The sequence below is a fragment of the Doryrhamphus excisus genome, linkage group LG19, assembly GCF_037039965.1.
Source record: "Doryrhamphus excisus strain RoL-2023G ecotype Guam linkage group LG19, RoL_Dexc_Guam_v1.1, whole genome shotgun sequence".
Taxonomy (NCBI): Eukaryota; Metazoa; Chordata; class Actinopteri; order Syngnathiformes; family Syngnathidae; genus Doryrhamphus; species Doryrhamphus excisus.
The window spans coordinates 6,675,297-6,701,798 of record NC_136375.1 but is presented as its reverse complement, the minus strand read 5'-3'; the positions used below and the strand labels follow the sequence as shown (position 1 = coordinate 6,701,798).

The window sequence follows — 26,502 nt, the reverse complement described above, 5'->3', positions numbered from 1 at the left end:
ATAAACAACATGGCCGCTGCCTCAGGCCTGTTGGCTGCTTGTCAACTGCCGCACTTGTGTACTTACACTAAGTCTTGTGTGAGTAAGTGCGCTCGTGCACTTACACTTAGTCTTTTGGTGAGTAAGTGCACTCATGTACTTAACACATAGTCTTTTGTGTGAATAAGTGTACTTTTGTACTTAACACATAGTATTTTGTGTGAATAAGTCTACTTGTGTACTTAGACTTAGTCTTTTGTGTGAATAAGTGCACTTGTGTACTTCCTCTAGTCTTTTGTGTGAATAAATGCCCTTATGCACTTAATGCTGATCGTTTATCTTGTAAGTGCACTTGTGTACTTTCATAGTCATGTGTGCATAAGTGCCACCTTCATGGACAATATATTCACCACAGACTTTGGTAACAAGACCGCTAGTGGCCTGTTGATGGACATCATGATCATCTTCCAGTCCTCCCAATTTACAACCATCATTATAAGAAACCACAGATGGACGCCGCAAAGACTGTCCAAAGACTACGTTCAGAGGACAGAGTCATCGAGAATATCTGAGGATCATACTACATACATGTAGAATCGAACTTTGGAGGGATTGGCTAAGGGAGTCCAACAACATACAAGGATGAGACCATACAAGGATGAAAGGGTCTTAGACCTGTCATGATGTTTGTATCGTTATTATATATCACTATGTGGATGGTTGTCATGGTTACCATTATGCCACAATATGGTGTAAGTGCACTTGGGTATTTTTGGGTGCAGAAATGCACTCGCATACTAACACTTAAGTCTTTTGTGTGCATAAGTGCACTTAGATTTACTTACACAAAATATTTTGACTCATAAGTGCACTTGCATTCTAAGTCTCTTGTAGACATGAGTGCACTTAAGTGTACGTAACTGCACTTGTGTACTAATAGCCATGCACTTGCATACTTATACTGAAGTCTTTTGTTCCCATAAGTGTACTTGTGTCCGGACATCTTGTGTGCGTAAGTGCACCAGTATACTTACACTAAGTCTTTTTAGTGCACACTTGGGTAATTACACTTGCCTCAAGTCTCCTCACCAGTGACGCAAGGACACGCCCCGGACAGCCCGGGAATGCGGCCCATCAGGTTCTCCCCAAACGGGTCGGTCTGGAAGGGACATTTCAGTCGGCATCGGGAAGAGCAGCATCTCGTCTTCCAGCAGCAAGCGACATGGCCGTCAACCTGAGCAAGAACGGCGCCGAGCTGATGGCCGCCTACAAGGACGTGGTGGACGGCCGCTCCGACACAAACTGGTCAGCAAGACACCATGGCCAACTTCCTGCTGCACCGCAACCTGTAACGTGTGTGTGTGTGTGTGCGTGTGTCAGGGCTTTGTTCACCTACGAGGGCAACAGCAGCACCATCCGAGTGGCGGGAAAAGGAGGTGAGAGCAGTCAGGTGACACTCAGTGTCACACACACGACCTTCCATCCGTGTGTGTGTATGTGCAGGTGGGGGTTTGGAGGAGATGGTGGAGGAGCTGAGCAGCGGGAAGGTGATGTACGCCTTCTGTCGGGTGCAGGACCCCAACTCTGGGCTGCCCAAATACGTCCTCGTCAACTGGGTAGGGCGCACCACACCGATGACACGTACGCACTGTACCAGTATACAGACCCGCACGCAGCATACAAGGTGTGTGTGTTGTGCCTCAGACAGGTGAGGGTGTGAAGGACTCCCGTAAAGGAATGTGTGCCAATCACCTGACTTCAGTCGCCAACTTCCTCAAGGTGATGCTCACTTCCTCCACTTACTCAAGAGGAGCATTTGCCTCAGTGCGCTTCCACTACACTATGCTATGCTACTCTATACCCACTTACTTCCTCTCAGTGCACTGATGTCCCCCAACCCAGGCCTGTACATCCCTTAGCACTTAGACCTTAGCCCTGAGACCTTAGTCCTTAGACCTTAGTCCTTACACCTCAGCACTGAGTCCTGAGCTCTTAGACCTTAGCACTTAGTCCTTAGCACTTAGACCTTAGTCCTTAGACCTTAGTCGTTGAACCTTAGCACTGAGTCCTGAGCCCCTTAGACCTTAGCACTTAGACCTTAGCCCTGAGACCTTAGTCCTTAGCCCTGAGACCTTAGTCGTTGGACCTTAGCACTGAGTCCTGAGCCCATTAGACCTTAGTCCTGAGACCTTAGTCCTGAGACCTTAGCACTTAGACCTTAGTCCTCAGACCTTAGCACTGAGTCCCTTAGACCTTAGCCCTGAGACCTCAGTCCTTAGCACTTAGACCTTAGCCCTGAGCCCTTAGCACCTAGACCTGAGACCTTAGTCCTGACTCCTTAGACCTTATTCCTTAGACATTAGTCCTTACACCTTAGCACTGAGCCCTTAAAATATAAGTGCACTTGGGTACCTACATTTAGTGTTTTAACACATAAGTACACTTAGATAGGGTTACATTTGGTCTTTTGGAGCAAAAGTGCACTTGTGTGCTTACATTTAGTCTTTCAGTGTATAAATTCACCTGCATGTTTACACTAAATCCTTCAGAGCAGTGGGTGAGAGAAGTGGGTGCTTACACCCTTAGTGCACTAGTGCACACATGGGTACTAACACTTGGTCTTTTAGTGCACACTTGCATACTTCCACTACTGGTTGACTACGGGTTGACTACGTTTTGACGGCATATTGCATGTTGATGTACTTTTCACTGTCAAGACTAAGTGTAAGTATGCAAGTGCACCAACTGAGGGCACGTGTGTGTGTGCGTGCGTGCACAGGGGGCCCATGTGACCATCAACGCTCGTGATGAGGACGATGTGGAGCCAGACGTGATCTTGTCTAAAGTGTCCAAAGCATCAGGAGCCAACTACAGCTTCCACAAAACAACACAGCAGTATGGAGATGTTCCCTCAGGACCTGTGGTGAGGACACACACACACACAAAAGGAATATTCCAGATGTTCTCATCAGGTCCGTCTTGGTGTCTCAGGGTTCCGTTTACCACAAAACAAACGCAGTGGAGGAAATCCAACAAATCGACAAAGACGCTTTTTGGGTCCAAGCTCAGGTAGGGGGCGTGTCTCAATTGGTGCACTTGCATACTTACCTGCAGTAGCTCCATTTCTTCCATGTGTGTGTCATGCTCAGAGGGAGGAGGAGGCGCGGCGGCAGCAGGAGGTGACGAAGGCGGAGCTCCAGAGGCAACACCTGGACAAGGAGAGGAGGGACGCAGAGGAGAAACAGACCAAGGACAGAGACAGGAGAGTCCACGAGAGGGCGGCGCTCATCGACCAGCAAAGGTGGGCCGCACCCTCATCTGCTACAATGGTACAGCCATCTTGGCTGGGGGGGGGGGGGGTGTATGTGTGATGGTCATTCGGATAAGTGTGGCGGGACGCTGATGGATTTGGGACAGCGGCACCATGTCAGCACGGGCGTTCGTTCCAAACATGACATGTGTCAATCAATCAAAGAGCTGTCTGTGTTGACAGGACGCTCCAGAAACAAAGAGAAGAAGAAGACAGGGAGAGAGAAGAAGAGCGGCGGGTGAGCAAGCGTTCTCTTACTTCCACGAGTACTGCCTTGCTACTGCACTGCTTCCTCTTTTAGCACATAATTAAGTGTCCTGCAGTACACACTCTTCTAGTCTATTTTTCAGTGTGTAAGTGCCCTTGCTTACTTACACTTACACTAAGGCCTTGGCTCATAAGTGCACTGGTGTACTTACACTTAGTCTTTTGAGTGCATAAGTGCACTTGCATACTTACGTATACTTGCCTTTAGTTGCAAGTGTACTCGGGTGCTTCCACTTTGTTGATCAAAAGTGTACTTGATTACTTGCATTGACTGCATAACTGTACTTGGGTACTTACACTTCGTCTGCACTTAGTCTGATACTTGCACTTATTTTATGAGTACAGAAGTGCACTTGCATACTTACACTTAATCTATGGAGTGAATAAGTGCACATGCATAATTAAGCTTTGTCTTTTCAGTGTATAAGTGCACTTTCGTAATAACACTTTTGAGTGAATAAGTGTATGATAAATGTGTGAATACGAGAGTGGGTACATGCTAAGAAGTCGAAGCAGTAGCAGTAGCAGTAGCAGTAGCAGTAGCAGTAGCAGTAGCAGTAGCAGTAGCAGTAGCAGTAGCAGTAGCAGTAGCAGCAGCAGTAGTAGTAGTAGTAGTAGCAGCAATAGCAGCAGCAACAGCAGCAGCAGCAGTAGTAGTAGTCGCAGCAGTAGTAGCAGCAGCAGCAGTGGTAGCAGCAGTAGTATTAGCAGTAGCAGTAGTGGTAGTAGTAGAAGCAGTAGCAGCAGTTGCTGCAGCAGTGGTAGCAGCAGTAGTAGTATTAGCAGCAGCAGCAGTAGTAGTAGTAGTAGCAGTATGTGTTTATCCAGTGTATGATAAAGAAAAGTGTGAAAGATGTGAAGATGCTACGTTGTGTTGCAGAGTCAGCAGGAAAAGGAGAACAAACGGACGGGATCCAACGTGGCTGCTTCGGTGCACGCAGCAAATGTGAGCGTAACGGGCGGCGTCTTGAACGAGGTGACTGTCATCTGATTGGTCTAACTGGTCATGTGACCTGGGCCTCAGGAGGCCAAGGCCGTGATCTCCCAGCGCTCCATCAACCCTCGAGACGTCTTCAAGCAGCGGGAGCAGAGTTTGGACCTCAACTACGGACGCTCCCCGTCCGCCCCCAGAGCGGGTAAATGCTGGGGTGGAGGGTCACGTGACCGATCACGCGCACATGTGCACACACTCATGCTTTGGCTTTGCCCGGCAGGGAAGCTGCAAAGTCCGTTTTTATCCCAGAAACCCTTTGAGAGTCAGTCCATCCTGCGGCCCCAGACGCCGCCTTCCCAGAAACCCTTTGAGGTTCCCACCGACCTGAGGCCTGGGACACCGCCCTTTCAGAAACCCCTGGAGATCCAAAGCAACCCGCGCTCTTGGACTCCGCCCTCCTCGTCTCCTCCTGTCACAACCTCGTCCCACACTTTCGACTTGCACGGTGGCGGCGGCGGCGAGCCCACCGTCACTCGGGGGCTCATGTCAGGTTTGTTTGTTTTGTGCATGCGGCTAGCTAGGCTACAGTTAGCGTGGCTGCTCAGGAGCTGATTGGAGATGTCGTTTGTGGCACAGCAGAAGCGGCGTATGCGGCTGAGGAGGACGACTGGTCGGACGAGTTCGAAGAGGACATGTACGAAGCCCCCCCGGGTGAGGCGTTCGGCAGGGGCCTTCTCAAGACACTCTCACCCCCCGCCCCTACCGATGCGACGGTTCCTCCGGGTGCGGGTGACGTCGTGTACAGTGTGCCGTGGCCCGCCGACGAGCACCGAGACTTCGATGATGACAACACGGTGAGTGGGCGTGGTTAGGCCGGCAACAGCGCTGCCCCCTGGTGGGTCAGCACAGACCATCCTTCACGTCTTTTTCTTCTTCTCCTTTCTTTCAAGAAAAAGTACAAGTGGTCTCATGCAGAAATAATACTTTGTGCTGAGGAATGTATGAACGTGTATTTTTTACCTTGTATTTTCCATCTATCTACCTTCCATCCAGCCATGTTTTATGTTCACCTGTAGGCTGAGGCTAACGATGGAGGACCCAACATTTGTGCCAAGGCTGTGTACGACTACCAGGCGGGTGCGTGCACGCACACACACACACACACACACGTGGAATGTTAAGAAATGAAACATGGTCAACTGTTCCGCAGCTGATGACACAGAGATCACCTTTGACCCTGATGACATCATCACGAGGATCGAGATGGTGGATGAAGGCTGGTGGCGAGGGTACGGCCCGGACGGCCGGTACGGAATGTTTCCCGCCAATTACGTAGAACTCTTGTAGAGATTGTCCTAATAAACTGTGGTTTGGCATCACGTAAACACTCAAGTAATTCACCCAAGTATGTGTGAATGTATAAAGCAGAGGAATTAACATGCATTTCTTTGTAGAAAGGTGCTTTATGAAAGTCAGTACATTGACTTGCATTCATTTACAGTGCAGCCTTGCCCCATCCAATATGGCGGTGTTGTACACGTATTGCAGCAGTGGACAAACCCACTCCATGCAGTCTGTTTATGTCAACGGGAAAAAAATAATATATATGTACATACATATACATATATGACGTCATCAATAAGCACCAAGTTTCACTGACGTGACGTCACGGCATCGCGACCGTCAAGGGAAGAAGGAGAAGCACAATGGCGGCAAGGTTACTCCTCCGTTCAGCCCTCAGGGTGGCCGTGAGCCGCCGGCCCGGTCCGGTACCGACACTGAGCCGCAGCATGGCTGCTGGAGGTGAGTCCCGAACCACAAAACCAGGAAAAAACCCAAACGAAATACCCGACAATAAAATAGAAGCAGGTTTGCCCGCCGCAAGGACGCAGGAAGAAACACATCGCTATTATTAGTATTGTTAATGCCACTAATATATATTTAGGCGCATTACAAAACACTCTAGTGGCTTTGCTTATATGGAGGACATCGGTTGGGTTGTTTGTGGTTTTATTTGTGTTGAATATGCCGAACAAAGTTACATGACAGACGGGAATGTAACGAAATGGAACATAACGATTATTGTGACAAATTATCACGGCAATGTTGGGTGTGCTCAGGATGTTGAAAAAGTACTGATACGTATGGAGAAGTACAGAAGTATGACGAGCGTTTATTTAAAAAGAAAATAGACTTTCCTTGGCCAAAATAGCGAACCGCGCATGCGTGCCCGCTTCTGAAAGCTTGGCTGACAGGGCTCGGAATGGCACGTGATCGCTCAGTGCATTATGGACCTGCGGCGTCATTTTTGTGTGTAACAATAGGACTGGACACTATTGTGATAAACATGTAAATAAGTCATAATAACCGATCATTCAACTCCTTTTAATAAATAACTGTTAATGGTATTGTTTCTACAAATCATATTAGTTTGTAGATAAATAAATTGGGGAGTAAAAGCTGACTCAACGCATTTTACCTGAGCACGCCAACATCCACATGAAAGGAAGTCATTGGGCGTCGTCATGAAGGGAACGCTATTTCTTCTTCCTGTGTGAGGTATTCCCACGGATGAGGAGCAAGCCACCGGCCTGGAGAAGATAGTCATGAAGGCCATGAAGGAAGGCTCGGTAAGATGGCTTCACACGCCGATTCTTGGCCGTCTGGCGTCTTCATCCTGTGTGACAGGTGACTGCGTGTTGCGTTGCAGGACCCATACAGCATGATGAAGCCAAAGGAGTACGCCGGTTCCAAAGCGGATCCTCACCTGGTTCCCTCCATCTCCAACAAGAGGATTGTGGGATGTGTGTGTAAGTCCTTTTATTCACTAGCATGAGTGCTGTGTGTTTTGGGGAAATGCTATTTTCAGGATTCGGTTTGTTGTTGTTGTTGTTGTTGTTGTTCAGGTGAGGAAGACAACACGGCCGTGGTGTGGTTCTGGCTCCACCAGGGCGAGGCCCAGCGCTGTCCGTCGTGCGGTTCCCATTACCAACTGGTCCCACACCAGCTCCCCCACTAGACCCGGAACAAGAAGCACGTCTGCGTATTTTGGGAACATCCCACTGATTCCATTATCCTTCCTGTTTTTGACTCCCACATTCTCTCTCTCTATACTTGATCAACCTGATGACCTCATCATCATCGTCGTCGTGAGTCTTTGCTGGCGTCCAGCATGTCTTGCGTCCTCTGCAATGTTCCACTCACTCCTCTTATTCCAACAATAAAGTCCCTTTGACTTCTTCGACATGCCGTGCTTTCCTTCCTTCAATCAGCTTCAATTCCTGTCAAAACAGGAAGTACTCCAGGAGTACGGGATTGGTGGCGCGCTACTACGTGCTATCTGGTCCTTGTACAAACGGGGCAGTAGTCGGGTTCGCATTGCCAGTAGTAAGTCGAGCCTGTTTCCGGTAAATGTTGGCCTCCGCCAAGGCTGCCCTTTGTCACCGATTCTGTTCACAATTTTCATAGACAGAATTTCTAGGCGCAGCCAAGGTGTTAAGGGAGTCCAGTTCGGGGGCCTTAGAATCTCATCCCTGCCATTTGCAGATGATGTGGTTCTTATGGCCTCTTTGGGCTGCGACCTTCAGCGTTTACTGGGACAGTTTGCATCTGAGTGTGAAGCTTCTGGGATCAGACTCAGTACCTCCAAATCAGAGGCCATGGTTCTCAGTCGGAAAAGGGTGGCATGCTCCCTCTGGGTTGGGAATGAGGTCCTGCCGGGAAAAGGCCCCGCGGTAGACCTAGGACACGCTGGAGGGATTATGTCTCACAGCTGGTCTGGAGACGCCTTGGTGTCATCCCAGTGGAACTGGAGGAGGTGGACGGGGACCGGGAAGTCTGGGCTTCCCTGAGACTACTGCCCCCGTGACCCGGACCCGGATAAGTGGAGGAAAATTGATGGATGGATGGACCACTTTGATACACACTTCTCACTTTAACTATATATTATTGGGAATAATTCATGATATCCATCTACCCTACGCAATGTTTATAAAGCTAGCAGTTAGCAACATAACATCTTCGCTGTAAGCGCTACACTAAACACACTGTTAGCATGCTAACAATAGCATGAATTAGTGGTAATGACTAACTTAGCTCAGCAGTTAGCGACCATAAAGACGTTGTTGTGATGTTCAGGATGTCCATGAAAGCATCTCCCAATCTGTCTGGCAAGGAAGTGTTGTGATGACTAATGGACTAAAGAAGTGTTTGTTTTCGAGTTGAGATACATCAATGGTGTTTGAATTGTACTGCGGTTGATGGTTCAGTTCTCAATGAAGTTATAAAGAGGCCCCATACTCTGTGGGGAGCTACACTGTGTCGTCTGTTGTCAGAACAGAGAGCGATGGGCTGCCATGATGCACATGCGTTAATTAAGCTAACTAAATCTTTATGTAATTCATTAAATAAATTAGTTACCGCTTCTAACACATTATTTATGGCAGCCCTCATTCAAACACTTTATGCTAGGTGTTAAAGTTAGCATACTGCATTTTTGCTATTTTAATGGATATATCATGCTAGGTGTTAGCATGTTATTGTTGCAAGGATGGTAATATTAGCATAGCATTTTTAGAAATTTTCCATTGGTAGACACTATTATGTTAGGTGTTAGCATGGTAACATCAGCATGTTAGTAATGATAACATGGGCATGCTAGCAGTTTTATTTTGCAATTTTAATGAATGTGAGTTCAAGCAGACACCGTTGGTAGGTGGTAGCATGTTAGCATTTTTTAAGTCAGCCAAACCCTGCCATGGTATGTTTTCATGGTCAAAGAAAGTAATGTTTTCTATTGTTTACATGTTTTCTTCTGTGTTCTATAGTTTTTTATTTTCAAGCGTCATCCATCCCATACTTTCTTTTTCTCTCTTTTTTATTTATGTTAATATTCTAGAGAGGTACTTTTATGTCCGTGTGATTCTCTTTGTACTGTTTAGTCCAATTGAAGCTTGCAACAAAAAAAAGACAGACTGAAGGAAGTCAGGCAGTCCGGCGCATGCGTAAAAGTCATCGTGTTTCCGGTACGGATAGAGTAGCGACGCAGAGACGCAAGATGGCGGCAAGGTTACTCCTCCGCTCGGCCTTCAGGGCCGCCGTCAGCCGCCGGACCGGGCGGGAAGCGACACTGAGCCGCAGCATGGCGGCTGGAGGTGAGTGCCGAATACAACCGGGGAAAAACGAGAGCAAAGAGGTAAAAATAGAAGCAGAAGAAGGTTTGTCCGCCGCAAGTGAGGTTGACGTTAGCTTTAGCATTATTAGCACGGGCAGGCGTCGTCATGAAGGGAACGCTATTTCTTCTTCCTGTGTGAGGTATTCCCACGGATGAGGAGCAAGCCACCGGCCTGGAGAAGATAGTCATGAAGGCCATGAAGGAAGGCTCGGTAAGATGGCTTCACACGCCGATTCTTGGCCGTCTGGCGTCTTCAACCTGTGTGACAGGTGACTGCGTGTTGCGTTGCAGGACCCGTACAGCATGATGAAGCCAAAGGAGTATGCCGGTTCCAAAGCGGATCCTCACCTGGTTCCCTCCATCTCCAACAAGAGGATTGTGGGATGTGTGTGTAAGTCCTTTTATTCACTAGCATGAGTGTTGTGTGTTTTGGGGAAATGCTATTTTTAGGATACGGTGGTGTGTTGTTGTTCAGGTGAGGAAGACAACACGGCAGTGGTGTGGTTCTGGCTGCACCAGGGTGAGGCCCAGCGCTGTCCGTCGTGCGGTTCCCATTACCAACTGGTCCCACACCAGCTCCCCCACTAGACCCGGAACAAGAAGCACGCCGGCGTATTTTGGGAACATCCCGTTGACTCCATTGTCCTTCCTGTTTTTGACACCCACATTCTCTCTCTATACTTGATCAACCTGATGACCTCATCATCACCACCACCAGTCCTTCTTCTTAGGACGGAAAGGTGGTTCTTCCGTGGTCCAATGTGAGGAAGGGGGGGTCCTGGAAAAGGGCCTTTACTTGAATGAAAAGAAATAAAAGCTTGTCAGACCTCTAGTGGACCTTCCTGTGGTGTATTTCTAGTTTTCATGTGAATTAATCATGATTAATCACCATGTGTTATGTCCAAAATGTGCCAATTTTTACCGTATAATTATTGAAAGAAAGAAATATAATTCTAACCATAAAATATTCTATTCATATTTGGACTTATTCTTACGTGTTTCTCATAATATACTTCTAAAATGACATGATTTTCATCCTCATATTACAAGTTTATTCTTGAATTGTGACCTTTTTTTGGGATTTTATTTCAATATTCTTGTCATAACATTTTATACTTCAATTCATAATACTTTATTCCAATTATTCCAACAGCTAATTCCAAAAATTGCACCTTTCTTGGCTCACAATATTCCAAGGTTAATATTTTGTCCCAGATATTTCAACTTTATACTAGTAAAACTGTTGGGGAGGGGAGGCTGTCTGCAAGTACAAATTGTTGTTGAGGTGCGCTGATGAAAAGCAGGAAGCATTGGAGCAGCAGCCATGAACGAATTTATTCCATAAAACGATGATGACAGTTTGTTGATGTTAGTAGCGTTCCTCCGTGCACGTTTAAAAAAGAAGCCTGGCTGTTGCTGGCGTCCGGGTGTGGCATGTTATGGACATGTGACCGCCCCAGGCTAATGCTAACGCTAACAGGCAAGTGCTGCATTTTCCAACAAATATTCAACTGTGTCCTCCAATGGCTGCGGGTCATCAATCAACCACACGTGCTCCTCTGATGACGCGTCCCAAGACTTTGGAATGGATACGTAGCAAAAGAAAGAAAAACTTTATTGACACGCGTGACAATGTACACCTTCACGTAGAAAGGAGGCGTGGCCCCAGACTGGGAGGAGTCCTCGGGCTGAGCGTCGCCCATTCCCCCCCCCCTTCGTGGGTGGCAAGGGAAGGGGCGGGGCCAAAGCAGAAGGGGGGGTGTTCTAGAAGGTCTTCCTGTGGATGGCGCGTGCTCTGTCTTCTTCATATTCCCGCTTGGACACCCACATCTTCTTGAAGGTGTCCAACGATGCCAGGATGGAGCCTCTGTGGGTGGGGCCAACAAGGTCACATGACCGGCGGTCATTCCAGGTTACTCATGAAAAAATCCAAACCTACCCGATCCAGTTGGAATAGAGTCGCTCCTGGGGGGCGGAGATCTGCACACACACAACAACCAGTGAGTGTGTGTGTGTGTGTGTGTGCACGTGCGTGTGCATGTGTACCCACCTTGATCTTGACGTCTTTAGGCGCCAGCTTCTTGACTTCTGTTAGTAGTCTCTCTCCAAAGCCTGAAGCGGGCGATACAAGAGTCACAAGCGCCGCCGCCCGACCACCCGCCCGCCCGCCTGCCCATGTGGCCACACCCACCTTTGATGAGCGTGGAACCCCCACACAGCACGATGGTGGAAAAGAGCGTACGCCGCAGGTCCATGTCTGACCTCTGGATGGCGTAGGCCAGAATCTCGTGAATGCCTTGGCTCTCGTCGCCCACCAGGTCGGGCCTGAAGAGCAGCTCTGGGGCGCGGAAGCGGGCTGGTCCGATCTGAACGCAACAGTAGGCCGCCGTCACAACAGGAGGGGGCGGAGTTTGGCCGAGAGAGAGAGAGAAGCGTACTCACGTTCAAGGTGCTCCCGTCTGGAAGGACGTACTGAGCCTTCTCCGTGTCCAGCGTCTCATCTTTCTGGGGGTTTAGTGACAGGTAGCACGCCCTCTGGTGGACAACGTAGTGTGAGGCGCATCATGACACAAGCGCGCACCCCACCCTAGCCCCCTGGCCCCACTCACCTCCTTGATGGTGCGCACCACCTCAAACTCTGCGGACGTGTTGAAGTTGTAGCCCTCCTTGCGCAGGAGAAGACGCAGGAATCTGGACACATCCCTGCCAGCGATGTCCACCCGCATGATGGTGTGTGGGATGGCGAAGCCCTCGTAGATGGGCACCACGTGGGTCACGCCGTCTCCCGAGTCCAACACCACGCCCGTGGTGCGTCCTGTGGCGTACCTGGGGGGGGGTCACACAGTGCATCTGTACATCAGCATCGCATACAGTATTCATATATTCTTTTATTACACTTTGGCTGATTTGATCTCCACTATTCCCATTCAATCAGGGCTTTATTCCCATTCCATATGGCTTTATTCCAATTAGACAGGGCTGTGCCATGTATGGATATTTTCAAATATGTATATTTCTGTTAAGCAGGACATATCATTCCTATGGATATAGAATGGATTTGATGCAGAGGTATCATGTTTCAAGATGGCGCCGCCCGAGTACAAGCTAGTTACAACTAGTTAGTTAGCTCCGTGTCTCCTGCAGCATTTTTAGTATTTCGTGGTGTTTATTTATGACTTCCTTTTTGTTTTGGTGCCATAGCAAGTGTGCAGCTATGGATGTTCATCTTGTTACGTTTGTAGCTTGTCGCTTGCTCCATTGTTGACACTTGGGAGTGGCTGTTAGCATCCCTTCGCTACGCCCAATGATGGGATATCCCCATGGAGATACAGAGGAGGAGAGGCAGCATAGTGGGGGTGAACAGCGAAAAAGACGTATAAAGGTTGCTGGGTAAAGACGGTATCAACCATGTTTACCGTCTGTCGTCATGGGAACGTGAGATGGAAGTGCTAACAGCGCTAACCTGGCCACAGAGACAGAGTCCAGCACGATTGCACTGAAGATTCAACATTAGATTGAACTTCTTCTAGATTTATTTAGAAAATAAAATATACTATTTTGTAAAAGATTGTTTACATTTTAATTATTTACAATTGAAAAATATTGGGATATATATCATATATGGATATTCAACCTAAATATTCCAGGATATGAGTTTGATCGATAACGCCCAGCCCTACCATAGGTTTATGACTTTATTCCCATAGTGATTTTATTCCCATAAGATTATGACTTAATTCCCATAATATAACGCCAGGATATAAAAGATACCAGGATAACGGCAAGAAGATGCTACAAGGATGCTATGAAGATACCAGATGCTAAAAAGATGCTAGGAAGATACCAGGTGCTTAGTGGTGCCAGGAAGATGCTAGCAAGATACTAGGAAAATGCTAGGAAGACGTTAGGAAGATCCCAGGTGCTTAGTGGTGCTGGGAAGATGCTATGAAGATGCTAGGAAGATACCAGGTGCTTAGTGGTACCAGGAAGATGCTAGGAAGATACTAGGAAAATGCTAGGAAGACGTTAGGAAGATACCAGGTGCTTAGTGGTGCTAGGAATATGCTCAGAAGACACTATGAAGATACCAGGTGCTTAGTGGTGCTAGAAAGATGCTAGGAAGATACCAGGTGCTTAGTGGTGCTAGGAATATGCTAGGAAGACGCCAGGAAGATGTCAGGTGGTACTTACAAGCTGAGAACTGCCTGCATGGAGATGGCGAGAGCGGGAACGTTGAAGGTCTCAAAGAACACCTCCGCTGCCTTCTCTCGGTTGACGGTGGGATTGAGAGGAGCCTCCGTCAGTAGAACTGGATGCTGGTACACACACACACAATGATTATGCCAATCAGCCCATGACGTCATCACAGAAGAGCAATAAGAAGACGACTCTGACCTCCTCTGAGAAGGTCTGCAGCTGCTCCTTGGAGTAAACGTACTGCCAGATCCTCTCCATGTCATTCCAGTCCTTCACGATGCCGTGCTCCATGGGATAGCGCACCGACAGAAGACCACGATGTTCCTGTCTCACACACACACACACACTTGAGTCCAACATGTATTTCTCCAGGAGGGAGGCGTGTCTTGTCATTACAATGGAATAGGATGAGACGTGGATGACATCCATGTTCATACAAACACACCCACCTCTGCTTTAGGCCCAATGAACAGGTCTCCCTCCAGGGCCCCCGCCATGACACGCACATGTTTGGGACGCCCCACACTGTCACACACACACACATTGATAGGGTGTGTTAATAGTCCAAGGATAACAACATCATGCTCAGGGTGACGAGGAAGACTCACTAGTTAGGGAAACAGTATTTAGGGATCTGGTCGCCAGCAAAACCAGCCTTAATGACCCCTGAACCCTGCAGAGACACGTGACAACATATGAAGAAACCTGCTAGCATCAATGTGCACCCTAGTTTGAACATCAGCTGTGCCGGGAAGAGGAGAGGAGGGTCATGAGACACAGCTGGAGGCCACACACACACACAGCACTTTGTCCCGTCCTGTAAAGACAGCGTGATGTCCCTCCAAGGAGACCACGGAGAACGTTCTCTTTAAATAAGCATCAACCAAATAGATAGTGCACATTAGAAGCATGCTGTATGTTTGTTACAATGGAGATAATGAACTCGTATGACCAGCGAGGAGGGAAATGTTTTGGTGCCGAAGCTAAAGAAGCTAACATTTATCTTCTGTCACCTCAGCTAGCCGGCTCGCACTCACGGCTAGCTGCGACTCTTGCTAATGCTAATGGCGGAATTCAAACAATCTATTCACAGTGAAAATAAAAAGGTTTCTGTAGAATATTTGGACGACGGGGTGTTGGTAAGCAAAGCTGGACTTGGCTACAAGACAATAGCGAAGCTAAGCTAACAGCTAGCAAGCGACGGTCTCGGTTTGGGTGTGGATGAATGACATCATCATACTCACATTATCGATCACAACAGGCTGATTAGCTAAGATGTCATAGGACTCCATGACGGACTAGATTGGCCGGGCGCGCGTCTATGGATGCGTCTGCGTGTTGCGTCCAGTTTAGTGTGAATTGTGTCAAAAGTGTGTAAATGACGCCCTGTCACTGTGCAGTCCGCGGCTCCTCACTGCGGACTGTCCCGCCCCTCCAGCGCCACAACACGTCAGCAGTGTGATTGACAGGCGGTGTAACCAACCAAATTGAGGCGTCTCATGGGTGAGACAGGAGTCAGAAGCAATTGGAACTTGGATCAGAGACCGTGCATTTCACTTGTTTGCCCAGTGGAACTCGGGGAATTATATCCTCACTAGAATAGCAGAAATCCTTTGGTTTGATTTGTGGCTGTAAGGATACTTGCTTCAAATTGGAGCTTGCTTTAGAATTACATTATTTGTCAGTCTTAAAGGACACAACGATTAGAGGCTAATCCGCGTCAATTATATTATCACTATACATTATCCATCATGGGCTCCACAGGCCACACAGCTAGGAGACCCGAGTTCAATTCCAATTCCAATTCTTTGTGTGGAGTTTGCATGTTCTCCCCGGGGACTCCCCCATTCCAAAAACATGCTAGGTTAATTGTCGACTGTGAATGGTTGTTTGTTTATATGTGCCCTGTGATTGGCTGGCCACCAGTCCAGGGTGTACCCCGCCTCTCGCCAGAAGGCAGCCGGGATAGGCTCTAGCACCCCCGCGATAAGCGGTAGAAAATGAATGAGTGAATTATCCATCATCCATATCGACTCTGAAGCCTGACACTCCAATCTCCTACACTTTCCTTGTGCCATGAACATCCCTTTCGGCCAATCAGAACAAAGCAACGAAAAGCGGGCGTGTCTTGTCAGGAAAGTCCGTGAAGCTCACACAAAAAGCAAACATCGAGTCACTGGTCGACATGAATTCATGACAAATTGTGTAAAACTTCAAATTACTTTCATTTGAAGGTAAGTTGTGTCCACAGAGGTGTGTTTTGAGCTGACATCGTGAACTACGGAGGGCGCTCGTTTAGCTTGTCACCGTAGCTTAGCTGAGTAGAAGTAGCTTAGTTAGCATGGCACTTTGAAGTTAACCTTCGCGGTAATGTGGCTTATTAAAGCGTAATACGTTGCTACGTTTCATTCATCAGATGCTTCCATGGTTACATTAAGAGGAAAAATACCATGGCTCTTGCTGAGGTGCAGCTGGAGAAGTAAGACCAGCTCCTGAAGTTTCATTTTTACTCAGAGCAAAAATGAAAGCTTGATGTCAACTTCCTGTACAAGCATACGATGACCCTTGACCTGTGATGTCCTCATTGTGTGTCAGACACTGTTGGGTGTGTTTTGCAAGCGAGAGCGACGACCGCCGTGCGGAGTGGGTGAGTCCCTGCAGGTGTAAAGGTTGCACCAAATGGATCCATCAGTCGTGTCTTCAGCGTTGGTTGGATGAGAAGCAGAGAGGAAGCGACGGCGACGGCGGAACCTGTCCTCAGTGTGGCACACGGTACCGCATCGTCTTCCCAAAGATGGGTGCGTGAGAAGGTGGTCTTCTGGTGGCTTTGACGTGGAGAGCTGCTGTAGTGATTGTGTTGCCTTCAGGTCCGCTGGTCTACTTCCTTCAGCAGCTGGACCGAGCGCTGTCACGGGCCAGTCCGCTCGCCGCCTTTGGCATGCTGGTGGGGACGGCGTACTGGTCTGCCGTCACGTATGGCGCTGTGACTGTCATGCAGGTGTGGGGAGACGGTTTGAGCGCAGGAAGTAGTGCGTGTGTTCTTCTCACTGTGTTGTTGTGTCCAGGTTGTAGGACACAAGAAAGGTTTGAACATGATGGAGCGTGCCGACCCATTCTTCTTACTCATGGGCCTGCCCACCATCCCTGTTATTCTGGTCCTGGGGAAGATGGTCCGTTGGGAGGACTTCCTGGTCAGGCTGTGGCTCAGATACTCCTGCCAGCAACAACGTGGTACACACACACACACACACACACACACCCTCATGGAACCAGCCAAATGTTTTACTCGTGTGCTGCTGTTGTCATGTAGGCGTGAGCAGCCACCTGCCCCCCCTGGCTGCACCAGGAGACCACCTGTCTGTGTCTCGTACTCTGTGTGGTGCTCTGGTCCTGCCGTGGATCTCCAGTCTGCTTGGACGTCTTCTCTTCCGACGAGTGACCTCCAACCTTCAGCAGAGCATCCTGGTGACTCCACCCACCTGATTGACATTTTACAGTAACAGCGACGACTCACTGTGGTCCTCCCTCCGACAGGGTGGCGTCACCTTCGTGCTGCTGAAGGGCTCGTTCAAGGTGTACCTGAAACACCAGCAGCACGTCCTGCAGGCCAAGCGACATGTCCTGGACTACCCTGACCACGACACCCGGGACACCTCGGGTCCACCATGAGCCCGCCAGGAAGTGGACCTGCTTCTATGGAAATAGCACACGGGTACCTGTGTGTGGCTGAATGCATCTCTGTGAGATGTATTATTCATGTGCTTGGGGGGGATGTGACTGGTCCTCCATTGACTTCACACTTTATTTCAGATGTGGTGAATAAAATTTTTAGAAATGTCAGCCACATCATTGTTTGCTGGGATTTAATGCATGCGTAAGCAAGTTGTACGTATTCTTGGCCTAAATGAAGCATTTTCAAGCGTTAAAATGGCTAAAAGAAGTAAAAAGGTTCAACTTGTCAATGTAGTTTTCTACATTGGCCACCGGGTGTCGCCAGATCTTGCAGATCTTGTAGATTGAAAGATCTCACACAATAATGGGGCCATAACGATGACAAGTGAAGTCCTTCAGGGAAACACGAGCAGGAGTTTTAGTCACGTCCCTGGGGCCGTGTGTTGCTGACCCCTGTACTAAACAGTACTGATGACGTCGCCATCAGACAAGACAACAAGGGTCAGTCTGGTTTGAAGACCACAAGTACCCAGAGTTACCATGGCAACACGCATCATCACAACCACCATGTGACTCATTGGCGCTTGTTACAATTTTTATGTGTGATGTGACGTGTAGTGAATATTAAAAGCACACAGTGCGTGCATGTGTGTCCGAGTCACATGTTTGTCAGGAAAACACACAATCATGCAGCTTCCTCCCATCGTGCACGCCCACACCGCAAGCCCAGGAATGTCCACAAGCACGGCAGCGTTATTTCGGTCTCGGCCACACACGCACACACACGACGAAGTGGAGTGAATCCCTGCTTTCGTTGTTGGAAAGTTTTTTCTGGATTCACTTTATTTCTCCAGTAAAGTTTTGCACAACATTCTTTGCCGTCTCTTTCCTCTCTCACGCGTGTGCTTACGTGTTAGCATCAGGGCTGCGACCCATTCCATAGCGTACAGTCATGTGACCTCACATGGAGAAAACAGGAAGTGTTGGCTATATTTTGGTGACTGGAATGTTCCGGATGGTTGTGGTTCTGACGGGTTCTGATTGGGCGTTCCATCCCAGTCAGAAGGCAAAGATGAAAACAGGAAGCAGAAACCTGCCCCCATTATTTGTATTTTGCGCTGAAGAGCTGACCTCTCACCCCGGCCACCGCAGGTCACGTGCCCGCATCGATGACCTCACAATGCTGGATGTGTCCCGCCACTCACACAACTCCAAATGTCATCTTTCATGAGATGGCTGATGGCGAGCTGGACACGCCCCCGGGGAGGTGCTGCTTGGTCTTCCGAAGCAAAGATGATGATGATGATGATGAAGTAGAGCAGACGTGAAGCCAACACAGTGAACAAGAGAAGACGTCCTCGCAGCTGATTGGACGACATCGTCAAGGTAAGTCTGCCTCCAAACTTCATAATATTAATATAATGTATAATATTCATGTTTGTAGTCTCATTGGTTCACTTTAACTTGAAAACACGCGTCACTCATGTCTGTGACATCATGAACATGACTTAAATAGGATTCAGCTCAGGACAAAGTCTTCATTTGCTTTGGTGGACTTGCTGCTGGGTTTTGGATCATGGTCCTCATGGTCCTGCCGCACAAGCCAAGTTGCTTTCAAGCTTGAGCCCACCCACAGATGGCGCCACATTGTCCTTCAGCACAATTCATGCTTCTTCGGGACCTCAAGCGGCAGACCGTCACACTACCACCACCACGTTGGACCCAAAGGTCTTGGGATCATCAAGATGTTTCACCAGCCTTCATGCTCTTAGTGGTCAGCAGTGCTTTTGGTCTTGGAACTCGTCGAGAAAGACACTGGAACCCAGTGTCTTTCTCATGGTGGAGTCATGAACACGGACCTTAAATGAGGCAAGGGAGGCCTGCGCTTCTTTGGATGTTGTTGTGGGGTCTTTTGTGACCTCTGCGAGGAGTCGTGGCCACTCCTTGGGAAGGTTCACCACTCTTCCATGTGTTAGCCATTTGTGGATGATGGCTCTCACTGTGGTTGGCTAGAGTCCCAAAGCCACCCAAATGGCTTCATAGCCTTTCCTACACTGACAGATCTCAATTCATTTCACTTATGTTTAATGAGGGGGCAGTCACTTTTTCACACGGGGCCAAGTAGCTTTGGATGTTTTACTCCCTTCATAATAAAATAATAATAAAAGCTTTCATTTAAAAAGTGCATCAAGTGTTGAGTTGTCACTGGTCTGAAACAAACGAGGCAGATGGAGAAAGTAAGGAAAGGAACAAAGATTGTCCATTGTGTTCAGATGAAGTTTTAGAGTTGGGGTACAAAGTTTCAAATAGACAACTTCATGAGAGAAGACACCTCTAGCATTAGTTAGCATTAGCGTTTTTATTGGCTAGCTTGTTGATAGCTTTCATGGTGGAGTTGTTGTTTTCTTCATCGTGGGACGCAATCACCTTGTTTGGTGGCGTGGACACTTTAGTGGATGTAGGAGGGGTCTAAAGTTTGGTTGACTACGTAGAAACATCCATTGTGTAACCGTGGTCAGTCCTTGGAGAACCTTTGGGGTCCACCGTTAGCTTAGCGAAGGTTTTGGCCTTTTCCTGCATCGCTTTCTTATCTGTTAACCGGCAGCTCAGGTCTAGACAAAGGAATTTTCCTTGTAAGATTATAAGAGGAATATTTAATCTATTTGGAATGAAGAAACAGAGGTCTAAATCGGGATTTCGGAATTTAGTGTTTCAGCGCTTAAAAGAAGTCGCCTTCTTGGAGCGCCATCTCGCTTCAGCCCGATTCAGCGTAACCTTGTGATTCCCCTCCGATCAGGAAGTGGCTCATGCCCCCTGAGTGCCGCACCCCCTGCCATCAGGGTCAAGGGTCATCCAAAATCAAGATGATGTCCTGCCGCCTGCTGCTTCTTGTCATCTGTCTACTTCCTGTCTCTGGGAGACACCCCGATGACTCGGACTCAGGTGAGATGATGACCTTGATGTCATCTTCCTGTCACCTGACCACACCCTGGAATCTTCATCGCCTGTCGATGGCGCGTCACGCCACACGTGAATCGCTACGCTACTAGCGCTGTGCTGTGTGTGCGTGTGAACCTTTCAGTCGCCACGGGGACGTCCTCCGAGGACGACGAAGACCAGTCCTCCTCCGAGGAGACATCAACGAGCAGCGAGCACCTGGCACATCAAGGTGAGTGATGTCACTTCCTCTTTCTTCCCCCAAGATGGCCATTCTTCTCTCTCCTTGCTAGTGATGGCGCCGCGGTGGACGTCCCCGAAGAAGATGCACAGGAAGTTATACGCCCTTCCCGCCAGTAAGACTGTGAAGTTCCGGTGCCCTGCGACAGGAAGTCCGCCTCTGCGTCTGCACTGGTACAAGAGCGGCAAAGATGTCCGCCAGGATCAAAGACTCGGCGGCTACAAGGTGATTTTCTTGATGAGTCAACATGGCTGACGTGGGCGGGGCTTAAAGGGTGTCTGCTGACCTCAGATCAAAGACCACGCATGGATGCTCACCTTGGATTCGCTGGTCCCGTCCGACAGCGGAAACTACACCTGCGTGGTTGAAAACCCGCACGGCGCCATCGAACACACGTATCGCCTGGACGTCATCGGTAAGTCACCTGACCGTGCTGCCACGCCCTCTTAGTAACCCGGATGCTTTCGGCCACAGAGCGCGCCTCCTACAGGCCCCTCCTCCAAGCCGGCCTGCCGGCCAATCAGACAGCAGTGGTCGGCAGTGACGTGCGCTTCGTGTGTCGCGTGTTTAGCGACCTGCAGCCTCACGTGCAGTGGGTCAAACAAGTCCACCCACCCGACGGACGCCCCAGCAGCCTTGTAGTCAAGGTGGGTCATGGAAGTTGGCTAATGTTAGCAACAAGCTAATGCGGTATTTCTCAGACGGGGGACGTCAACACCACCAATGAAGACATGGAGGTTCTGACTCTGAGGAACGTGAGCACCGACGACGCCGGCGAGTACGCGTGTGTGGCCGCAAACTCCATTGGCGTCTCGCAACACTCGGCTTGGCTCACTGTGCTCAAAGGTAAGCCGCCATTTTGATTGCCATTGCGACAATTGCTAACCCGCAATGCAGTTAGCATCAATATAGCTGCTGGCATTGCTAATGTAGCACAGCTAACGTAGCATAGCCGATGGTGCGAGAATTGCTAATGCTGTGAGCACCATAAACATTGCTAGCACCGCTAATGTAGCATCTCCAATGTAGCATTGCTAATGCTCCTAGCACCACTTATGTCGCATTTCTAATGTAGTACTGCTAAGGCTGCTAGTATTGGTATGGTAGCATTGCTAATGTATTATTGCTAATGAACATTGCTAATGATGGTGGCTTTGCAAGTGCATCATTGCTTGTATCATTGCTAATGATGTTAGCACTGCTAATGTGTCATTGCTAATGTTGATAGCATTGCTAAGGTAGCATTGCTGTTGCAGCTTTGCTAATGCTGCAAGCATCGGTAATGTAGCATGCCTAATGTAGCATTGCTAATGCTGCTGGGATTGCTAATGTAGCATTAATGATGCTCGCATCACTAATGTAATATTGCTGATGCTGCTAGCACTGCTACAATAGCATCCATAATGCTGCATAACATTGCATTGCTAGCGTTGCTAATGCTGCTGGCATTGCTAATGTAGCATCAATACTGTAGCATAGCTAATTGATTGGTCTTTTGTCTCAGAGCCGCCTTTTGCCCCGCCCCCCTCCAACAACTACATGCAGATCTTTATTTACTGTCTTGGCTTCTTCATCGCCATCACCCTCATCTTCACGGCCGTCATCTGCAAGCTTTGCTCCGCCCCCAGGAAGAGCACCGTCAGCAGTCAGCTGGCAGTCCACAAACTCGCCAAGAGCGTGGCGCTGAAGAGACAGGTGATGTTAGTGCCGGCGGCATCACGCTAGCACGCCACGCTAACATCCAGGAGTGTCCCTGCAGGTGTCCTTGACGTCCCCCGGACAGTCCAAGATGTCTCGGCCCGCTAAGGATCAGATTCCGTACGACCCTCAGTGGGAACTTCCTCGTGACAGGTGAGTGACAAGCGTGGACGGTGTCTTTGAAAAGTGGGCGGAGCCAGTGACACGTGTTTGCATGCGGGCAGGCTGGCACTGGGTAAGCCGCTGGGGGAGGGCTGCTTTGGACAGGTGACATTGGCGGAGATCATCGGCATGGACGAGGACCAGCCGGCACGCGTCACCAAGGTGGCGGTGAAGATGCTGAAAGGTGATGATGTTTCCCTTTCTCACTTGTCCGATGACGCTGACTCGCACTTCCTGTTGTGTGCAGCGGACGCCGGCGAGAAGGACCAGTTGGACCTCATCTCAGAGATGCAAATGATGAAGACCATCGGACGCCACAAAAACATCATCAACCTGATCGGCGCCTGCACGCATGACGGTAAGCCCGCCACATGTCTGGCGCCCCGCCGCACAGCACCTGAACGGCGCTCGTGTGTGTCGCAGGCCCGCTCTTTGTGGTGGTGGAGTATGCTGCGCGCGGGAACCTAAGAGAGCACCTACGAGCTCACCGGCCGCCCGAGTACCCTGGTCAGGCGGTGCCGGGCGGCATGGAGCTACAAGAACTGGTGTCGGCGTCGTACCAGGTGGCCCGAGGGATGTCGTATCTTGCATCCAAGAAGGTGAGATGCCGTAATGAGGAATGGGCGCCCCCCTCTGGCCGACCCTCACCGCTCGTCTCGCTCAGTGCGTACACCGAGACCTGGCGGCCCGCAACGTGCTCGTCACCCATGACTACGTGATGAAGATCGCCGACTTCGGCCTGGCCAGAGACGTACACCACGTGGACTACTACAAGAAGACCACCAACGTGAGACGGAACGGTCCGGAACCAGTGTGAGAGTCTAATAACGTTGTCTTGTACTCCTCAGGGTCCTTTGCCCGTCAAGTGGATGGCGCCCGAAGCGTTGTTTGACCGCATCTACACACACCAAAGCGATGTGTGAGTCTTCACGCCGGCATGCTAACATGCTAGCAGACAGTTTCCTCTAGTAGACGTCGTCTCCCTATTGGTGTGGTTCTCACGTGGTCTTGCATGTCCCAGGTGGTCTTACGGTGTCCTGCTGTGGGAAATTTTCACGCTGGGAGGTTGTCCTTATCCCGGCATTCCGGTTGAGGAAGTCTTCAAGCTGCTGAAGGAAGGTCACCGTATGGAGAAGCCGCCAGCGTGCACACAGGAAATGTGAGTGGACAAACACACACACACATCATTGATGTTCCTCTGGAGGTGGCAAACACCACAGAGGAGCAACCAGACTACATCTTTGGCAGCTACGTTATGATGCGAGACTGCTGGCACGCCGTCCCATCCTGTCGGCCCACCTTCCAGAAGCTGGTAGAAGATTTGGACAGAATCCTAAGCCTGCTTGCCAACCAGGTAACCGCTAGGAGGCGCCATCACATTTGTTCTAATGAAATGCCAGCTAGCATTGCTAAAGCTATGCATTATATACATTACTGATGCTGCTATTGTTGCTAATGTTGCTGGCATAGCTGATGCTAGGCTAAATCTGCTAGCTCTACTAACACTGCTAGCACTGCTAATACCACAAGTAAGGCTGATTCAAGGCTAATGTTGCTAGGTATGAGTGATGCTGCTATTTCCGGTAATGTTGGTCGCGTTGCTAATGCTAATGCGATCTTAGTCGATGCTACAGTGGTATGAAAAAGTATCTGAACCTTTTGGAATGTCTCACATTTCTGCATAAAATCACCATCAAATGTGATCTGGTCTTTGTCAAAATCCCGAGTAGTATCACCGATGCTGCTAGCATCACTGATGCTGGTATCACCACAACGTTGCTAACATTGCTGATTGCTCGGTTAATTCCGCTAGCACTGCTAACGCTACTAACACCGCTATTTCTGCTGGCATTGCTGATGTTAGGCTAATGTTTCTAGTATTGCTAATCTGCTAGAATTGCTTATACAAATAGCATCACCGATGCCGCTATCACTGCTAAGATGGATAGCACTGCTAAGGCTGCTAGCATGTCCATCAATGTTTTCTTTTAATCTACTTTGCTTGCGTTGTTAGCTAGTTGGCATGTAGCTAGTTGGCATTCATGGCTAATGTTGATCAACTCTGACCTCAGGATTACCTGGACTTCTCCGCCCCCCACAACCACAGTCCTCTGCTTGGCTCCTCCCCCTGGACCCACTCCACGTAGACGCCATTTTCATCCTTATTTGTTGTTTGTAGCGCGTGTGAATAAGTGTAAATAAGTGTGAAAATGATTGACGAGTGATAATCAAGGTGAGGAAGGTGCTTAGACGTGATTGGTGGACATGGAGGATTGACAGGAAGACGTTTCATGCTTGAAACTTTTAATTTATGGACAAGAAGACACTGAAAGGGACATGAGACGTTTGGTGTCCAGCACAAAGACGTCGTCAGGTCAAGAACATAAAGACACGATTCCATCATCTACTGGCGGCCGCTTGGCCCCGCCTTCTGGTCGTCCAGCGAGCGCTTCCTGGCGAATAGGTGGGTGGGGTCGCGACCCTGGAAGCCGGGCTGGATGTTGAAGACTGGGACGTTCCTCCAGCTGGCCGGGTTGCTGAAGGGGGCGGCGGCCTGGCCGGTGCCACACTCTTTGTTCTGGACCAGCTGGAGGAAGGTCTCCATGTCGGGTCCCAAACGGGCCACCAGGCCGGTCCGCACCGCCGCCACCGTCTGCTGGTCGCATGCCTGCAGCGTCTGCAGCAGCGTGCTGTAGTACCTGCGCATGCGGGGTCGGAGGTCAATGAGAGTAGCCCGCGTTGTCATGTGACCGAGCGTGGGCATGATCTGACCTGTTGGGGAAGTGGGCGGGCACCTGAACCACCTCTCCGATGGCGTCCGGGTTGGTGCGAGCGACCGTGCAGATGTCCAGGCTGCTGAAGCAATCCTCCTCCACCTGCAACGCAAAACATGTCAGGGGGTGGAGCCTGAGGGTGGAGCCTGAGGGTCTCTCACCCACCTCAGCGATCATCCTCTGGAAGATGTTGCAGCGGCGGATGGTCTGGAAAACCTTGGTGCTGATTCCCTGAGTGATGCATTGAAGACTCTTCTTGACGAACGTTTTACCCTGCAAACAAGCCGCAGTCCCGTTAGTTTGCTCGCTACCGCGGCGCACGCCGTCTTGCCGATCAAGACACGGCCACCTCTGTGTTGAACGTTGCCGCCGAGTGGAGGAAGAGCTCGCAGATCTCGTGCATCCCATCGGTGTCGCACGTGGAGTTTTCCAGGCAGGAGAAGAAGCCGCAGCCCACTGCCACCGCGCCGTTCAGGCACCGCGCCACGTCGGCTATGTTAGCAACAAACATTCATAAGGTACAAATACACTAGTACTCACCTTAAAGTAACTGCTATGTTGCATTGTAAATAAAGAATGTCGTAAGCAAAGGTGTAACCTGGGCTGTTGGAGGAGAAGCGGGCCCGGCGGGGGGCGGCCTCCTCGGGTACGAGCTCGAAGCAGGAGGCCGAAGCCAGCATGAGAACGAGCAGCGGCGCGGTGAAGGAGGCGGACATTGTCATCAGTGAGGAGCACAAGGAAGGCGATGAGGTTCCACTGTCCCTGGAGGACCTTTTATAGGGGCCAGGCTGGCCCGTCCACCAATCACAGTGTGGCGCCAGCGGCTGATTGGTGACTTTACGCGCCACTGGATGGAGGAATGTTCCGTCAGGGGAAGCTCGCTAACATCCGAGTCGTTGGGATTCTGCTCACGTTCTTCAGCTTTGCTCTGCTAGAGCAGAACTACATCGTCACTACTACATCGGCGTGTACTTCAACCAATAACAACACCTCAACTACAGTATACAGTATATACACACAGAATATATCAACTATACATCAACTATGTATAAACTACAGTATACAGTATATACACACAGCATATATCAACTATACATCAACTACATATAAACTACAGTATACGGTATATACACACAGCATATATCAACTATACATCAA

The 26,502-nt window shown here is 49.4% G+C and overlaps 7 protein-coding genes across 10 annotated transcripts; 5 read left to right on the top strand and 2 right to left on the bottom strand.

Moving 5' to 3' along the window:
• Nucleotides 1–947: 947 nt before the first annotated feature.
• Nucleotides 948–5,869, top strand: dbnla (drebrin-like a). The gene is made up of 14 exons (XM_058056401.2): nucleotides 948–1,284; nucleotides 1,360–1,415; nucleotides 1,483–1,595; nucleotides 1,684–1,758; nucleotides 2,759–2,902; nucleotides 2,971–3,048; nucleotides 3,129–3,280; nucleotides 3,473–3,527; nucleotides 4,437–4,502; nucleotides 4,581–4,692; nucleotides 4,771–5,040; nucleotides 5,127–5,344; nucleotides 5,567–5,627; nucleotides 5,701–5,869. Exons 1-14 carry the CDS (start codon nucleotides 1,202–1,204, stop codon nucleotides 5,835–5,837), a joined length of 1,620 nt encoding a protein of 539 aa, XP_057912384.2. The 5' UTR covers nucleotides 948–1,201; the 3' UTR covers nucleotides 5,838–5,869.
• A 257-nt stretch (nucleotides 5,870–6,126) lies between these two features.
• On the top strand, nucleotides 6,127–7,734 carry LOC131106897 (cytochrome c oxidase subunit 5B, mitochondrial). Its single transcript, XM_058056406.2, has 4 exons — nucleotides 6,127–6,293; nucleotides 7,050–7,120; nucleotides 7,201–7,300; nucleotides 7,397–7,734. The coding sequence occupies exons 1-4, from the start codon at nucleotides 6,197–6,199 to the stop codon at nucleotides 7,507–7,509; spliced, it is 381 nt and encodes a 126-aa protein (XP_057912389.2). The 5' UTR covers nucleotides 6,127–6,196; the 3' UTR covers nucleotides 7,510–7,734.
• Nucleotides 7,735–9,479: 1,745 nt separating this feature from the next.
• LOC131106967 (cytochrome c oxidase subunit 5B, mitochondrial-like) lies at nucleotides 9,480–10,495 on the top strand. Its single transcript, XM_058056540.2, has 4 exons — nucleotides 9,480–9,643; nucleotides 9,804–9,874; nucleotides 9,955–10,054; nucleotides 10,139–10,495. The coding sequence occupies exons 1-4, from the start codon at nucleotides 9,490–9,492 to the stop codon at nucleotides 10,249–10,251; spliced, it is 438 nt and encodes a 145-aa protein (XP_057912523.2). The 5' UTR covers nucleotides 9,480–9,489; the 3' UTR covers nucleotides 10,252–10,495.
• A 483-nt stretch (nucleotides 10,496–10,978) lies between these two features.
• On the bottom strand, nucleotides 10,979–15,305 carry actr1b (actin related protein 1B). Its single transcript, XM_058056539.2, has 11 exons — nucleotides 15,105–15,305; nucleotides 14,469–14,533; nucleotides 14,310–14,385; nucleotides 14,059–14,184; nucleotides 13,855–13,979; nucleotides 12,273–12,489; nucleotides 12,106–12,198; nucleotides 11,855–12,029; nucleotides 11,714–11,775; nucleotides 11,603–11,643; nucleotides 10,979–11,530 (listed from the first exon to the last, which is right to left on the bottom strand). The coding sequence occupies exons 1-11, from the start codon at nucleotides 15,150–15,152 to the stop codon at nucleotides 11,428–11,430; spliced, it is 1,131 nt and encodes a 376-aa protein (XP_057912522.1). The 5' UTR covers nucleotides 15,153–15,305; the 3' UTR covers nucleotides 10,979–11,427.
• Nucleotides 15,306–15,961: 656 nt separating this feature from the next.
• marchf5l (membrane-associated ring finger (C3HC4) 5, like) lies at nucleotides 15,962–17,738 on the top strand. Of its 4 annotated transcripts, none has more exons than XM_058056944.2 (7): nucleotides 15,962–16,094; nucleotides 16,277–16,339; nucleotides 16,456–16,658; nucleotides 16,728–16,858; nucleotides 16,926–17,091; nucleotides 17,171–17,325; nucleotides 17,395–17,733. In XM_058056944.2, the coding sequence occupies exons 2-7, from the start codon at nucleotides 16,311–16,313 to the stop codon at nucleotides 17,527–17,529; spliced, it is 819 nt and encodes a 272-aa protein (XP_057912927.2). In that variant the 5' UTR covers nucleotides 15,962–16,094; nucleotides 16,277–16,310; the 3' UTR covers nucleotides 17,530–17,733. The 4 variants fall into 4 exon arrangements, with proteins under 4 accessions (XP_057912927.2, XP_057912929.2, XP_057912926.2 ...); XM_058056946.2 differs by having other exon boundaries at nucleotides 15,994–16,065; nucleotides 17,395–17,738; XM_058056943.2 differs by having other exon boundaries at nucleotides 16,044–16,113; nucleotides 17,395–17,738.
• A 666-nt stretch (nucleotides 17,739–18,404) lies between these two features.
• fgfr1b (fibroblast growth factor receptor 1b) lies at nucleotides 18,405–25,925 on the top strand. The gene is made up of 17 exons (XM_078799229.1): nucleotides 18,405–18,918; nucleotides 20,330–20,475; nucleotides 20,615–20,701; nucleotides 20,763–20,935; nucleotides 21,002–21,125; nucleotides 21,185–21,357; nucleotides 21,412–21,556; nucleotides 22,215–22,405; nucleotides 22,470–22,561; nucleotides 22,633–22,754; nucleotides 22,818–22,928; nucleotides 22,994–23,169; nucleotides 23,235–23,357; nucleotides 23,419–23,489; nucleotides 23,592–23,729; nucleotides 23,819–23,924; nucleotides 24,643–25,925. Exons 2-17 carry the CDS (start codon nucleotides 20,340–20,342, stop codon nucleotides 24,715–24,717), a joined length of 2,043 nt encoding a protein of 680 aa, XP_078655355.1. The 5' UTR covers nucleotides 18,405–18,918; nucleotides 20,330–20,339; the 3' UTR covers nucleotides 24,718–25,925.
• Nucleotides 24,860–26,338, bottom strand: stc1l (stanniocalcin 1, like). Its single transcript, XM_058056008.2, has 5 exons — nucleotides 25,943–26,338; nucleotides 25,694–25,836; nucleotides 25,510–25,617; nucleotides 25,343–25,446; nucleotides 24,860–25,269 (listed from the first exon to the last, which is right to left on the bottom strand). Exons 1-5 carry the CDS (start codon nucleotides 26,064–26,066, stop codon nucleotides 24,975–24,977), a joined length of 774 nt encoding a protein of 257 aa, XP_057911991.2. The 5' UTR covers nucleotides 26,067–26,338; the 3' UTR covers nucleotides 24,860–24,974.
• Between the last annotated feature and the right edge of the window lie 164 nt (nucleotides 26,339–26,502).